Below are 14,840 nucleotides of genomic sequence, written 5' to 3'. Positions count from 1 at the left end.
AAGGCCATGTCCAATTTTAAAAATAATAGCATATAAATCTACTAAGCGTGCTGCAAAGGAAATAGGGGTGAGGAAGGAGAGGGGAAAGCAAGCAAATTCACTTACCAATTCTCTAAAATACATACACGTTTCTGAACCTCTGAATGTGATGTCCAGCAAATGAATGATTTATGGGGCTGCTTGGAGACTGGTTTCCTTATTTAGCAAAAAGGACCTAAGCTTTCCTGCTTACCACTGAGTGCTAGAATTGCTCGGTTGTGTATTTGTGTGTTATATGTTTTCCAGTTTAAATTGTCCTGTCTTTCTCTTCTCTGCTGGAGGCTTTTTGCTATTCAGTAATCAAACCCATCGTCATCATTATACATTTGCATATAAATATTGAGAAAATCCATGTTGATTTCATATACAAAATTTATATAAAAGTGACAGAGAAGCTTTCAGTTCTTTAGTGTTTAATGTCTCTGTAATAAACAGATGCCAAGTTTCTTCTTTATGCTTCAGAAGCAGAGCGCTCTGAAAGGAACACATTTGCTGAAAGGTTATCTGCCGTTGAGGCGATTGCAAATGCTATTTCAGTGGTGTCAAGTAATGGACCGGGAAATCGTGCAGGATCCTCTAGCAGCAGAAGGTAAGCTAGTGGAAACTTCTCTTTTTGCTATTGCAGTATTAATTACCAGCAAGACATTATGAATTAACGTAGGCCAGGATCCAAAGAGCTGCTTGGGAGGTCCCATGGCTCAGTGATAGAGCACATTGTCTGCATGTAGAATGTCCCAGATTGACTCCCTGGCATCTCCAGTTAAAAGATCAGGTAGCAGATGTTAGGGAGAGAGTTTCTTCCTGAGACCCTGGAAAGGCGCTGCCAGTCAAAAATACTGGGTTAGATGGGCAGACAGTCTGATCATTATAAGGCAGCTTCTCATGTTCCTAAGAGTGTGTGGGTTAGATTTCTGGCTCTTGTATCACAAAGTACTGTTCAAATCTTTTGATGAGCAGCAACAATAAGTATCCTTTTCCAGTAAGCATGGGACCTCGCTTCTTCTTTCCCTGACTTACTGTGGGGCTGCTTTCCCTCTTTCTGCTTGTCTCTGATAGCACCCTCCATCTAACCCAGAGTTTGACTGCCAGCAGCCCTCCAGAGAGACATAACTTGTATCAGGTGGATAGGACTATGTGCCCTTTTCTCTGGTTTGAGCCACAGTTCTTTCATATTTGGCTGGGATTGATGGCAGTCTTTCCTTAACTCCTTATTAGAGGAGAATTAGAGTTTGTTTCTTGCACCAGTCTTTCTAAAAGCAAGAGCAGGCAAGTTCAAGTTCAGGAATGGTCAAAGGCTTCAAGGTGGCCAGAGGGTGAGACTGATCAGGACTTTGCTCATGCCTGCAAACCACTTCTGTAACCAGGAAAATATTCTCCCCGCCGTGGAAGCTGCTGTGCCAGGTGGATGGAGGAACCATCGTAGCTGTCTTCTCTTTGGGGGAAGGGCTGTAAACTCAGTATTAGAACATCTGATTGGCATGTAGAAGACTTTGTGTTCAATCCCCAGGATCTCAAGATATGGCTTGGAGTGTCCCTTGACTGAAACCCCGAGAGCCCCCACCAGCCAGGGTACTCAGTACTGAGCTAAATGGATCAGTGGTCTCACTCTGTGTAAGGCAGCTTCCAGTGGGTGGTATTCAACCCTAATCCTACTCGGAGTAGAGCCACTGAGGTTAATAAAAACATTCAATAATTTCAGTGGGGTCTACTCTGGGCAGGATTTAGTTGTATGCAATCCTAGTGTGCAAATCCTAGTGTGTTTGCACGTTCCATCAGTGCAAACATTATGGATGGAATGATCCCCTTCCCCTGGTTGCTGTTTTGGGGGTTCTTCAAACCCCACCCCAGGCAATTGGGGGGGGGAGTGGAGAAGCTGTTATGCAAGTGCTCCCACTAACAGGGTTTGTTAGTTGAATTCCACCATGTACTCCTACGTTGGAGCCCACTCACTTGCAAACCACCTACAATGTGTTTATGGTTGCTAGTTATTCCCTTTTCTCCCCCCATCTCCAGGTGAGGGCTCACTTATAAATTAAATGCAAGAGCAACTGCAGTTATGAGAAGAATGCAAAGTTGAATTGGTACATTGACAGTACTGTGTCTAAAATACGTGCCGTATTTCTTTTTCACATTTAATAATTGGTGTGGCATTAATATTGCTTTCTTTTCCACATATTAGTTATAAATGTGGACAAAAGTCTGTTTGGCATTCTAGAACACTAGGTTGCCTTCAGTATGCTCTCTGTGCAAGAACAGGCAGCATTAGTTTTAGGATTTTCTGTTTGGTCTTAGTTTGCGACTGAGAGAAATGATGAGAAGATCTCTGAGAGCAGCAGGTTTGGGCAGACATGAAGCAGGGGCTTCATCTAGTGATCATCAGGATCCAGTTTCTCCTCCCATTGCTCCTCCAAGCTGGGTGCCTGATCCTCCTGCGATGGACCCTGGTAAGATTTTCACATGCACTTGCGCATACGTGTAAAAGTAGATATAAATTGCCTTTCGTGTGAACTTGTGAAAGAGCGTAGGAATAAGAAATGCATTGCATCAATGTTATTACAATTTCAGTGGTGCAAAGCATTTAGCTAGTTAGCCACTTCTGTGCTTTCAGGTGAAAACTGAGTGTTAAGATTTTCTGATTACAGCTTGTAGGCAGATGTTGATTATTTCAATAATGTGACTTGCTACCTCCTATAATGTTAGCTGCACTTACAAGTAATTTTGTTGAATAGCCTTTGGAAGGAAAGAAAATTTAAAGATATAGTGTGGTTAGTTTCTGTGGAGTGCGCATATTGCCAGGGATGTGTTTTATGTATTGATGTGCATCCTACTGTTCTGTTTACTAAAAGATGGTGACATTGATTTTATCCTGGCCCCTGCTGTGGGATCTCTTACCACAGCAACAACTGGCACTGGCCAAGGACCCAGCACCTCCACGATACCAGGTGAGAACATGCTATTTTGTACACTTGCATATGACTTAACAAAAAGAAATGGCAAATGCTTGCTTCATACATGTATTTTAGTGCAGCTTAAATGTTCCCTCCTATAACTTGAAGGTGCATCTTCCCATCGTTCTGTATAATGAATAAGGGCGCTTAACGTATCAGTCTGTTTGTCCTGTTAAAACTATTTGGCACCGCTTCACACATTAAAATATGTTGGCCAGTCTTGGTTCAAGACATGAAGTTTCCAATTCTTTATATACACTCAGATTCATAATTTAGCATTAGGTTTCTGACATTGTGAAAGTGTTGGCTAATCATAAATGCTTGATACAGGAATCCCTCTTCTTGTCTAGAATGTTTTAAGTAAGTGAGCTACTTTTGTAGGCAGCTATTTTTCACCAATACTTTTCCAATTTGCAGGTCCTTCTACAGAGCCCTCTGTAGTGGAATCAAAGGATCGGAAGGCAAATGCTCACTTCATACTGAAATTGTTATGCGACAGTGTGGTTTTACAGCCTTATCTTCGGGAACTGCTATCGGCCAAGTAAGGGGTCTTTACGTGCATGTCTTGTAGTATTTTCATCTACTTGGGAAGCCAAGCTTTATGAAGAATGGTTGAGGGAATTGGGTATGTTTTGCAAAGCTGCACTGAGCCTTGATATAAACAACAAGAAGAGTTAAACAAAGCCATTACATTTTATGCTGCATTTTGTATTTGTTAATACTGTATATTGATTTTTCTGTTTTTGTTTATGCATCAGATCTGTTACCTTCATTTTAATGTTAAAAGTTGGGGCAGTACTAAATCAGGCTCTTTCTGATAAACCTAGAAGACTGCCTTTTTAACTTAACTGAAAATGATACTGACATATTACTGTTTTTTAGGGATGCAAGAGGTATGACACCGTTTATGTCTGCTGTAAGCGGCAGAGCATATCCTGCAGCGATTACCATTTTAGAAACTGCACAAAAAGTTGCCAAAGGTATGTGAATTCTAATTGTGATTCTTGCTTTATGTATGCCAATAATTGATGGCTTTCCCCTTCCTAAATCTCTGGATTAGACAGTGGAATAACATGTAATATATTGAATTAATAGAAAATGCCAGTCTTCCTGCTGTCCGTGAATAACTTCCTGTTATCTTCTTGGTTTTAAAAAGTGTCTGATTCAATAGATACAATTTCCTGTAATAATTTCCCTGCAGGAGGTGATGCTTTGATATCCATTGGGTTTCTTTTCTTTTCTGTGAAAATAGGTCAGGGCAATTATTGATAGAAGGTTGTGAATAGTGGCAGCTTTCAATGAAACAAAGATAAAAACCTGTTCCCCATAGAGGAGGAATTTTGTTTAGTATAACTAATACAATTTGAAGTCATTTTGGAGGGAACCATCAGTGCATTCGGTTAGCTGATGTGCAGTGTAGTTCAGTAATGTTACAGTGCCGTGATGTTTTGTTTTCTTCATAGAGGGCCTTTGAGAATTATTACCTTAAGTTGCTAGCTCTTCAAAGAGTATGCAAAACTTCGTTTTAAGCAATACCTTTCTCCTTTTTTAAAAAGCGGAGGCAACTTCAAGTGAAAAAGAAGAGGATGTGTTTATGGGAATGGTTTGTCCAACTGGCACAAACCCAGATGACTCTCCTTTATATGTCCTATGTTGCAATGATACCTGCAGCTTTACATGGACTGGTGCAGAGCACATAAATCAGGTAAAATAAGGGAACTTAATTGGTTTTTTTGTGCTAGGTGTAAAAACAAGCTCATATTCCTGAGCCTTTAAGGACAGATTTTTAAATTCTTGCCTTTCTCTTACTGCTGGGTTTTCTGGGGAAATAGCTGGGTGGGGGGAAAGTTTCTTACTGCTCTATTTGGCTTCACAAGAAACCATTAACAAGAAGCTTAACATTATTTTAATGTAATCTAACTTGAAAACTCTTGAAGAATAAATAAGGCTGCAGTTTTGTGCATACGTACCTGGGAGTAAGTTCCATTGAACTTGACGGTTCTTTACTTCTAAGTAGACACGTCTAGAATTGTTAGCTACCATTTAAAAGCAGCATCGTAATTACACATAGTACTCCATTCTCCCCCTCCCCCGCTAAAATGCTAAATTTTCTCTTTGTAGGATATATTTGAATGTAGAACATGCGGTTTATTGGAGTCTCTGTGCTGTTGCACAGAGTGCGCAAGGGTGTGCCACAAAGGTCATGATTGCAAGTACGTGTGTTTATTCCTAACATCGAGACTACTGTAGGTTGTTTTGTATTTTCAGGGGTGATTCGGTTTCATTTTGCTTGAAAATGCAGTAGAATTTTATTTCTCTTAGCGCTCTGCTGTACCTAAAATTTTCGTTAGTGAATGGATTGATAGATAATTGAAGGAAACTGGAATTGCAACTTGGGCCTGGGTCCACAGTGTAGGGATGGGGAGGGGAGATGTAACCAGCTAGGTAGCCTCCTCTCCAGCAGTGTCAGAGAGGTGAGATAAATCAGGCATTTACTTAGGACTGATAATAGGGGGAGAAACTGCCACCCCATTTTCAAGGCCGCCGTTTCCTCAGACTAATGTAGCCTTTCATAAACAAGAACTGGAAAATGGTATTTAGATGAAAAACACTTCAGTTGAATTAGCAGTGTTTTTTTAAAAATGATTATGGACGTAGTGAAACTGGTTGTAGTGTATATCAATATGGAAACTGGTGTTTATAAATTGTATTTACACATTTTGTCTCTACTTTCAGGCTCAAACGCACATCCCCAACAGCCTACTGTGACTGCTGGGAGAAATGCAAGTGCAAAACATTAATTGCAGGACAGAAGTCTGCTCGTCTTGATTTGCTTTTCCGGCTGCTTACCACCACAAACCTTGTCACCATGCCAAATAGTAGGCAAGTGTCCCTTTTAGTGGGATTGATCTGCCCCACAAAAGGCCCCAGTGTGGTCCGTATGTCAACTCTTGGTTTGTTTGTATGTTTACAGGGGGGAACATCTTTTGCTCTTCTTGGTGCAGACAGTTGCAAGACAAACAGTAGAACATTGCCAGTATAGGCCACCAAGAATTAGGGAAGACCGTAATCGTAAGACTGCAAATCCTGAAGGTGGGACCCTTTTCTCGTTTACAAGATTTTTCTCTTATTGTAGCAACTGCTGCAGTAACTGATTACATGCTTTTCTTTAATTCCTTGGCTTTAGATTCGGATATGCCAGATCATGATTTAGAACCTCCACGATTTGCACAGCTTGCCTTGGAACGGGTTTTGCAAGATTGGAATGCACTGAAGTCTATGATCATGTTTGGCTCACAGGAGAACAAAGACCCGTGTGTATTAACGAACTAGTTATGATTACACTTTTGAGAACTGACTTTGTATCATGGACTTGGCAACTTACATTATATTTCCTCTTCCCCTGTTTTCTTTTGCTTTTTTCCAAGTCTTAGTGCAAGCAGTAGGATTGGTCATCTGTTGCCTGAAGAACAAGTGTATCTTAATCAGCAAAGTGGAACTATTCGGCTGGACTGTTTTACACACTGCCTTATTGTAAAGTGTACAGCAGACATACTGGTAAGGCATATTTAAATAACACAGTACCAAAGAAATTTGTCCATTCAATGCTTATGCGTTTAGAAGGTATGAATGTTAATGTGATTAGCAGATCTAAGTTGTGGCAAGTTTGTCATAACTCTTTATGTTTACAGTTCCTTTGCACAAGAATTTGCATGGTTGCATAGCCAGAGTAGACATTTGCTCCAGTAAACTTTTCTTTACAGCTTTTAGATACTTTGCTGGGGACACTTGTAAAGGAACTGCAGAACAAATACACTCCAGGTCGCAGAGAAGAAGCAATTTCTGTTACAATGAGGTTTCTGCGTTCTGTGGCAAGAGTTTTTGTTATCCTCAGTGTGGAAATGGCTTCCTCAAAAAAGAAAAAGTAAGCTTCTTTTTTTTTAAAAAAAAAAAACAAACTTAAATTACTGCTTGGGCCAGTGAGAGAAAATGCCTAAGATTTGTTATTTTTAAAATGCCCCTCACCAGTTCAGTAGCATCAAGAGTAGCCATATGCTCTCAGACTTCTCCCAAATGCCCTTGTGAATGAAGCTGTTTTCTAAAAACTGTGAGAGGGACAACTTGATCCCCATAGGGAGGGAGTTCCACAAGTGTGAGGCTACCCAAAAAGACTCTATCCCATGTCACACACACCCCAATAGCAAGCTATGCTCACTGGTGTGTCTACAAAATGAGCTGCCTCCTGCAGATTGCAAGGCCTGGCAGATAAGGAGAGAACTAGCAGGTAGTGAGGTCCTAAGTTGTTGGCACTTTAATATATAAAGACCTTTGAGTTGGACCCAGCACCAAAAAATAGGTAGCCAGTGTAGTTCATGCAGGATCAGTGTTGTGCGGTCCCATCTTTCTGTACTACTCTTTTTTAAAAAAATACTTTTTATTGGATTTTCCAATTAAGCAAAACAAAATACATTTCCACATACTGTATATTTACCCATCTCATTACCAATCGCTCTGCCGAGCTTGTGACTCCCCTCCCTCCCGCCATTTGGTTTTCTTTCCCTAATTCAAATCTCACAGTTCCTTCATATAATTTGCTGTACCACTCTTGCCGTGTGGCCATGTTCTGCACCATCTGCAACTTCCAGATCATCTTCAAGGGTAGATGTCATTGTATTTTGTAGGTGGTGCACACGTCAACTGGAAACAGTCCTCTGGAGAGTGAATTCAAACCACGTTTCAGTTAGTACAGTGAAACAAATACGCACATCTGTGTCTACAGATAACATTATTACACAGAAACCTTGGGGCTTTCTCATGCTGTGTATCCTGAAACATAGGAACAAATTGGGATGCATGTCTCCATACAGCATCCCGGATAGTATCATTGTCCCCCACCATCTGTAAGCCAAAGCCTGCCATGGTTTATAACTTGGGTGCCACACTCTGCCTCTGATTCATATTGCTATAAAGACTGCAGAATAAATAAATATGCTTTGATTTATGAAAAGCTACATTAATGGGTTAGTCCTCGTTTTATAATTAAACTTGTTGTGTTTTGAGTCTTTTTCCATAAACACAGTGCTCCAACTGTATAATATACTTCTAACTTTCTTTCAGTTTAAGGTAAAGTTCAGCATATTGTTTTGTATCCACTGGACAGCTAGTGGAACAGTAGGCCTAGACTAGAGGTGGGGACTAGAATTTTTGCCAAAGAGACAGAAGGGCTGTATTTTAGCAGTGTTAAGTGGGAAGCAATGCAACTTGACTATTGACTGAACAGGATGAACAGATAAATAGTTGTGCGAATACAAAACCATTAAACAAGCTGTCCTGGTTTGTGTGTATTCTGAACCTTTTTGAATGTGGCTGTTGATGTCAGTGTTTTCCCTTCCCACGTCTTGTTTCCAGTAACTTCATTCCACAGCCAATTGGGAAATGCAAGCGTGTATTCCAAGCTTTGCTACCTTATGCTGTGGAGGAATTGTGCAATGTAGCGGAATCCCTCATTATCCCAGTCAGAATGGGTATTGCACGCCCTACGGCACCTTTTACATTGGCAAGCACTAGTATAGATGCTATGCAAGGCAGCGAAGAGCTGTTCTCAGTAGAACCACTACCTCCCCGGCCGTCATCTGATCAATCCAGCAGGTAATGCTCCTTAATGTTTATCATTATAAATGCATTCTTCTAAATCATATATGTTTTGCCCATCCACCCCCAGACATTCACTGTGGTAGAGAGGCACAAAGCAAGAGCAGCTGGCAAACAAACCAAGCTTTGGAGAAGCAAGCTGAGGCTCCTTTGTTCATGTGTGAGATGGCTTGTGGTTTTGTTAAACAAGCCGTAGGTAGAACAAGGTGTACAGCTAACATGGGAAGTGGACTGGACTGGTAGCTCAAAAGAACTTAAATGAAGAAGCTTTCAAAAACGAGAAGGGAAATCTGTTATATTAAACTGACTATTTTAAACTACTCGTGTTAGTATACTTATGGAGGTTCTTCTGTCTGCTGTTTTTAAGTTGATACTTTTGTGTGAAGAGAAGAAAATCATATGCGATGATGCTGTGTAAATATATATTTTTTTAAAAGGCTTCTTTCTTTCTTGTAGTTCCAGTCAGTCTCAGTCGTCCTATATTATTAGAAATCCACAGCAAAGGCGAATCAGTCAGTCTCAACCAGTTCGTGGCAGAGATGAAGAACAAGATGACATTGTGTCCGCAGATGTTGAAGAGGTTGTTGTCTTAATTATTTTCAATGGGCAACTTTCTAGTTATTTTAAAGTAATTATCAGTGCAAATGTTAAATGAATCTAGTACTAGAATGCAAAATAATAAGTTGGCTTGTGAATTTTCAGCTATACTGCAATTTGGGATGTAATGAGTGTACAACCTTGGTGTTACACACTACCAAAAATGAATCCATGTTAGCCTCTAGCAGCAGAAAGTCCTGTGGTACTTTAGAGAATGGCTTTGTCTATTGCAGGGGTCCCCAGACTTTCTGCGCGGCGGGCCGGTGCCCGCCGCGCCGACCGCGCGGTGGGCCGGAGGGCAGGGGAGTGCGCGCGCAGCGGGCCGGAGGGCGGGGGAGTGCGCGCCCGTGCGCATGCGCACACGCACACGGGCGGGAAAAAAATCGCCAAAAATCGCTTGTGCGCATGCGTATGGGCCTCCCCCGACCCGGAAGTGCACCAGAAATGACCTCTTCCGGGTCGGGAGAGGCCCATACGCATGCGCACAAAGGATTTTCGGCGATTTTTTGCCGATTTTTTAGATCGTCGCTGCGCCGCGCGCCGTGAGAGCGGGCGGCGGCAGCGGGCGGCGGGAGTCGTCGCGGGCCGGATTGGAAGGCCGATTGGGCCGCATCCGGCCCGGGGGCCGTAGTTTGGGGACCCCTGGTCTATTGTCTGAGCCGGGAGTAGCCAGTTTGATGCCCCCTTTTCCCAACTTTTATGAGTATGAGCACCACTTTTTAGCCTCAAAGTTCTCTTTAATTTAGAAAATACATAATAACAAAAAGCTATTGTGAACTCAGCAACACATTCAATGTGTTCACTTTATATTCATCACAACAAAAAATGCATATGTGAGAAAAATAGTAGAGCATCACTTACTTTTGACATTCTACAGCAGGCAGATGTCCCATCACCAGTCTTAGAATAAGATTCAGCTATCAGTATGCCATACTTCTGTAGGTGGAGTTATGTGTGCGAAGTGCCATTTTGTTATTTGCCTAAGGTAGCAAAATGTTACAGGGCTGGCCCAAAACTAGGAATGGAGCGCAAAATAAGTGTATTGAACAATATAGAAAATGCCTAAAACAGCCATAGCTTTGAGAGCTGTATTTACAAAATGTCCTTGAAGATCGTAAGCATTTACATGGTGCAAAAAAACCAACAACCCCCAAAACCTTGTTGTTTCAGGTTGAGGTGGTAGAGGGAGTAGCTGGGGAAGAAGACCACCATGATGAGCAAGAAGAACATGGCGAGGAAAATGCTGAGGCAGAAGGGCAGCATGATGAGCATGATGAAGATGGTATGATACCTGGACATGTTTATTAGCCATTTTAAGACATGCACAGGGTTGGATCCAGAATAAGTCCTCTGTATCTGAGTGAGTCTTATTTCCTCTCAGTTTGGCCTCATTGAAGGTAGTGATGGCTGACATTCTATATTTATTTCAATGGGACCTAAGTGTGGCTGTCTTAGTTTGGATGCAACCCGTAGGTTTTACCATGCACAAGGGACTAAAATGAACCTTCTTTGGGTTAATTGGAAATGAAACAGAAAGCTTTTGCAACCCCCTATTCCAGTCTAACTTGTATTGCTATGCATGTTGGTAATTGTGCATTAGTAATATCGGTATCAAAAACAGCAAGCTTGTGAGATAAACGTATGGGTTTTCTGCGGTTGAGTTAAGCAGTAGTTAATGTACTACTGGAGTGCCTTAATCATCTCAACAGTTAAGCAGTGGGAGAGCTTAAAATGAAAGATAGCTTTGTGAAGAATCTGAAATATTGTATCATGCAAACCACTGTGTTAACAATTCTATAAATTTGTTATTAGGAAGTGATATGGAGTTGGATCTTCTGGCAGCAGCAGAAACAGAGAGTGATAGTGAGAGTAACCATAGCAACCAGGACAATGCTAGTGGGCGCAGAAGTGTTGTCACTGCAGCTACAGCAGGATCAGAAGCAGGTAATACTCTTTTTATCAGCCTTCATTTTTATGTGATTTTGGGGGGGGGGGCACGGGACAGGACGGGACGGGACAATATATTGCTGTACATCATTAAAAGAATTTAAATGTGTCCCCTAGTCCGAGAGAGGTTGATGGGCAAACCTTGAAGTCTACAAGTTGCTTATTTTTTAAGTTACCTTGACTGTTTTGTAGGAGAAAATCTGAAATATTTAACTATTATTGTGGCTGTTCGTTGTTGTTAATAGAACTCTTTGCCATAAGGTCCTAGGGTGGGTTACAGCAACAAAAACAATTTAAAATAAAACCAAGCAGCAACTGTCAGGTTAATAATCTTGTTATGCTTGCCGCCTGAGGGATGTGTAAAGATGGGGTTGCATCTGCAGCTCTGTCTTCTAAAAACATGTTGAAAAAACGCGAGGTAGGAAAATATTTGTGTGCTTCTTAAAAAGTTTTTCTTGCCACAGTATACTTTGGATTTCTGGCCTAATAAATAAAGCTCACCCTGCTCTCTTCTCAGCGACCCTTATAGTATATCTTTCCCCACAGGTGCTAGCAGTGTTCCAGCATTTTTTTCTGAGGATGACTCTCAGTCCAATGACACCAGTGATTCAGATAGCAGCAGCAGTCAGAGTGATGATATAGAGCAAGAGACCTTTATGCTAGACGAGCCTCTGGAGCGAACAACAAACAGCTCTCATGCCAATGGTGCCGCCCAGGCACCCCGCTCAATGCAGTGGGCTGTACGTAACACCCAGAATCAGAGGACTACCAGCACGGCTCCATCTAGTACCTCTGCTCCAGCAGGTATTATAAAAATGATTTTTATTTTTACCTCACTGGGCCTTTCTTTGATTTCCTACCCAGTGACCTGATTTTTTTATTTTGTTTTTTCTTGATCAGAAGGGATACAAGTAATTTGTATGCATCTTCTCATAAGCTGCTGTGAAGTGCTTTGTCATTTTAAGAATCATTTATGGACTGGATAGGATCAAATATTGATCATCTGCTTTGTGTTAATACTGGAGCTCACTTCTGTTTAGCTGTTGACGCCCCCTGAATGTGTTTCTTTCTACTTGTAGCAAGTTCAGCAGGCTTGATTTATATTGATCCATCAAACTTGCGTCGAAGTGGCACCATCAGTACAAGTGCGGCGGCAGCAGCAGCGGCTCTTGAGGCTAGCAATGCTAGCAGCTATTTGACATCGGCAAGCAGTTTGGCGAGGGCATATAGCATTGTGATCCGACAAATATCTGATCTGATGGGCCTCATTCCCAAATACAATCACCTGGTGTACTCTCAGATCCCAGCTGCTGTGAAGCTGACCTACCAGGATGCTGTGAATTTGCAGGTAAAATGCAACAAAGATATGCTAATTTCCATGTTTAAATTGGAGTGTCTTTAATGCAAAATCTGGCTTCCACCTTTAAATTCCTTGGTATTGTCACATTAAATAACTACTGTTTCATGCTTATTATCATTCTTCTGCCCCCTATATTGGCCACCAGGAAGGGAAATTTCTCCCCTCCTCCAGACCCTAATACTGGTGGATGGGGAACTAAGTAAAGGTAACAGTTGAATCTGGAAAATTGGGGAATTGACGAACCAAGTGGATACATTGTGTAATTGGTTCAATGGAGTATGGTTCAGAACTTGTCTGATTTTTTAATGTTTGTGTGTATGTATACAAAATGTGGATCACATTTGATTTAGAACTACGTTGAGGAAAAACTGATACCCACGTGGAATTGGATGGTGAGCATTATGGATTCCACTGAAGCTCAGTTGCGCTATGGTTCTGCTCTTGCCTCTGCTGGGGACCCAGGGCACCCAAACCACCCACTTCATGCATCACAGAACTCAACCAGGAGGGAGAGGATGACAGCACGAGAAGAAGCTAGCTTAAGAACTTTGGAGGGCAGAAGGTATGCAAATGGACCTTAATAGTTGTATGTTAGCCCCCCCCCCCAATAGTAACCACAGGCCAAAATCAGTGCAGTAATCCACACTGACATGTAGCCCTTGGAGGGCTGGCTGACCAAAAGATTAGCCACCCCTGGTCTAAAATACAAGTATTTCTCTTGGTGTTGCCAAATAAAGCAGCCCAGGGGCAGAGGCTTACCCTTGTTTATACTACTGTATGCACTTCTGTGGCCCAAAACATTTTTTTTTATCATTACAGGCGTGCTACACTGCTTAGTGCTCGTCAGGGAATGATGTCGGCAAGGGGGGACTTCTTAAATTACGCCCTCTCCTTGATGCGTTCTCACAATGATGAGCATTCTGATGTTCTTCCAGTTTTGGATGTCTGCTCATTGAAACATGTAGCATATGTTTTTCAAGCTCTCATTTATTGGATTAAAGCAATGAACCAGCAGACTACCTTGGATACACCTCAGCTGGAACGGAAGAGGTACAGAAGCCAATTACTCAGTGGAAACACAGCTAGACTGTGCACAGCGAGGGGCATTGGTTTCCCCTTTCATTCATAACACTAATGCATATTTCTTGTGGTTATATATGTAGCATATGCAGTAGATTAGTATATATGTATAGCTGAAGATGATGCATTTCTGGTAGGAATTTAGCTATTGCTGCTGAAATATTGTCCTGGTTATGAGAATTGACTAGAAATATGAACATTTTCAGTTTTGGCATCTGCAAAATGAAGGAGGGAACGACCCCCAGTACCAAACTAGAAATGTGGTCTAAATGATACATTGGTCAGATCAAATAATTGATGGTCACATGCGTCCATTCCTCTCCCAGCATATATTTACCCAAGTGACCATAGCTCTTTGACGAAACCAAAGTTCAGACACTCAAGCTCTTTCAACAGGAAACAGACCAATGTACCGAGAAACTTAATAATTTCATAGAAGCCAATTTACAAAGACCCACAAACCAATCCTATTATTTCTTTTTTGTCTTTCAAAGTATTTTTCTGAAAGGCAAGTGAAACATTCATCATAATCATAAACACACTATTCTCCCAGTTATTCTTTTCTTAGGAAATGAATGTTCTTGCTTTGGGTGCTTGGATTTGTTTTTAAAATAGTGGAAGGGTTTGAATATATTCAGCTTTTTGGATTTAAACCACCCTTTGGAATTTGTTGAAAGGTGTTGCACACAATGATACAAATAAATAGGTTTGGCACTAAGCCTTCACTTGCATTTATAGTTAGAACATTACATTATAAACTATATATGTGTAGGTCTATACATGTAGGTCTTAATTTTCCGAATACTCATTATGTGAAATTTCATTTATCCAGACATTAAGAATTTGTACCCTAACCTCATTACACGAACATGTAAATCAGATACCCGAGCAGCGGAACCTCTGTGTATACAAATATCAGAGAATTCCCTCCTTTAAACCTGCCATTTTTACTGAGCTCAGGCTCCTTATCAGACTCCTTTCCTTAGTCACAGCTTCGTGGGGTGGGGTGGGACAGCGCCTCTGGCTGCAGCTCCAGTCAGCAGCTGGAGGACCCCCTCAAATGAAGCTGTGACTGAGGAAATAGGAGCACAGTAAGAACTGTCATCTTGGTAAAAATGGCAGCTTTACAGGAAGTAATTCAGGATGGAGGGGCAAGCAGTAGGCCGGCAAGCCATGGCAACACATTGGGATTTCCCCCATAGGAATCAATGGCAATC

The 14,840-nt window shown here is 41.6% G+C and overlaps 1 protein-coding gene across 8 annotated transcripts in view; it reads left to right on the top strand.

Annotated features, from left to right (window-relative positions):
- UBR5 (ubiquitin protein ligase E3 component n-recognin 5) overlaps window positions 1–14,840 on the top strand; it is a 69,138-nt gene that overhangs the window by 40,014 nt on the left and 14,284 nt on the right. For 3 of the 8 annotated variants that reach the window (XM_035126425.3, XM_035126422.3, XM_035126427.3), the window contains exons 22-41: window positions 502–628; window positions 2,332–2,483; window positions 2,886–2,981; window positions 3,405–3,528; window positions 3,870–3,967; window positions 4,544–4,692; window positions 5,109–5,200; window positions 5,724–5,870; window positions 5,962–6,080; window positions 6,175–6,301; window positions 6,416–6,545; window positions 6,752–6,912; window positions 8,397–8,636; window positions 9,096–9,219; window positions 10,407–10,518; window positions 11,049–11,180; window positions 11,730–11,987; window positions 12,263–12,531; window positions 12,894–13,105; window positions 13,363–13,593. In XM_035126425.3, the coding sequence (XP_034982316.1) occupies window positions 502–628; window positions 2,332–2,483; window positions 2,886–2,981; window positions 3,405–3,528; window positions 3,870–3,967; window positions 4,544–4,692; window positions 5,109–5,200; window positions 5,724–5,870; window positions 5,962–6,080; window positions 6,175–6,301; window positions 6,416–6,545; window positions 6,752–6,912; window positions 8,397–8,636; window positions 9,096–9,219; window positions 10,407–10,518; window positions 11,049–11,180; window positions 11,730–11,987; window positions 12,263–12,531; window positions 12,894–13,105; window positions 13,363–13,593 (3,100 nt within the window). The remainder of the gene's footprint in view (window positions 1–501; window positions 629–2,331; window positions 2,484–2,885; window positions 2,982–3,404; window positions 3,529–3,869; window positions 3,968–4,543; window positions 4,693–5,108; window positions 5,201–5,723; window positions 5,871–5,961; window positions 6,081–6,174; window positions 6,302–6,415; window positions 6,546–6,751; window positions 6,913–8,396; window positions 8,637–9,095; window positions 9,220–10,406; window positions 10,519–11,048; window positions 11,181–11,729; window positions 11,988–12,262; window positions 12,532–12,893; window positions 13,106–13,362; window positions 13,594–14,840) is intronic. The other 5 variants (XM_088675761.1, XM_088675763.1, XM_035126424.3 and 2 more) reach the window with 3 other exon arrangements.

This window comes from Zootoca vivipara, chromosome 8 (assembly GCF_965207765.1).
Source record: "Zootoca vivipara chromosome 8, rZooViv2.hap1.1, whole genome shotgun sequence".
In the NCBI taxonomy this organism is placed as follows: Eukaryota; Metazoa; Chordata; class Lepidosauria; order Squamata; family Lacertidae; genus Zootoca; species Zootoca vivipara.
This window is presented reverse-complemented; position numbering and strand designations above follow the sequence as displayed.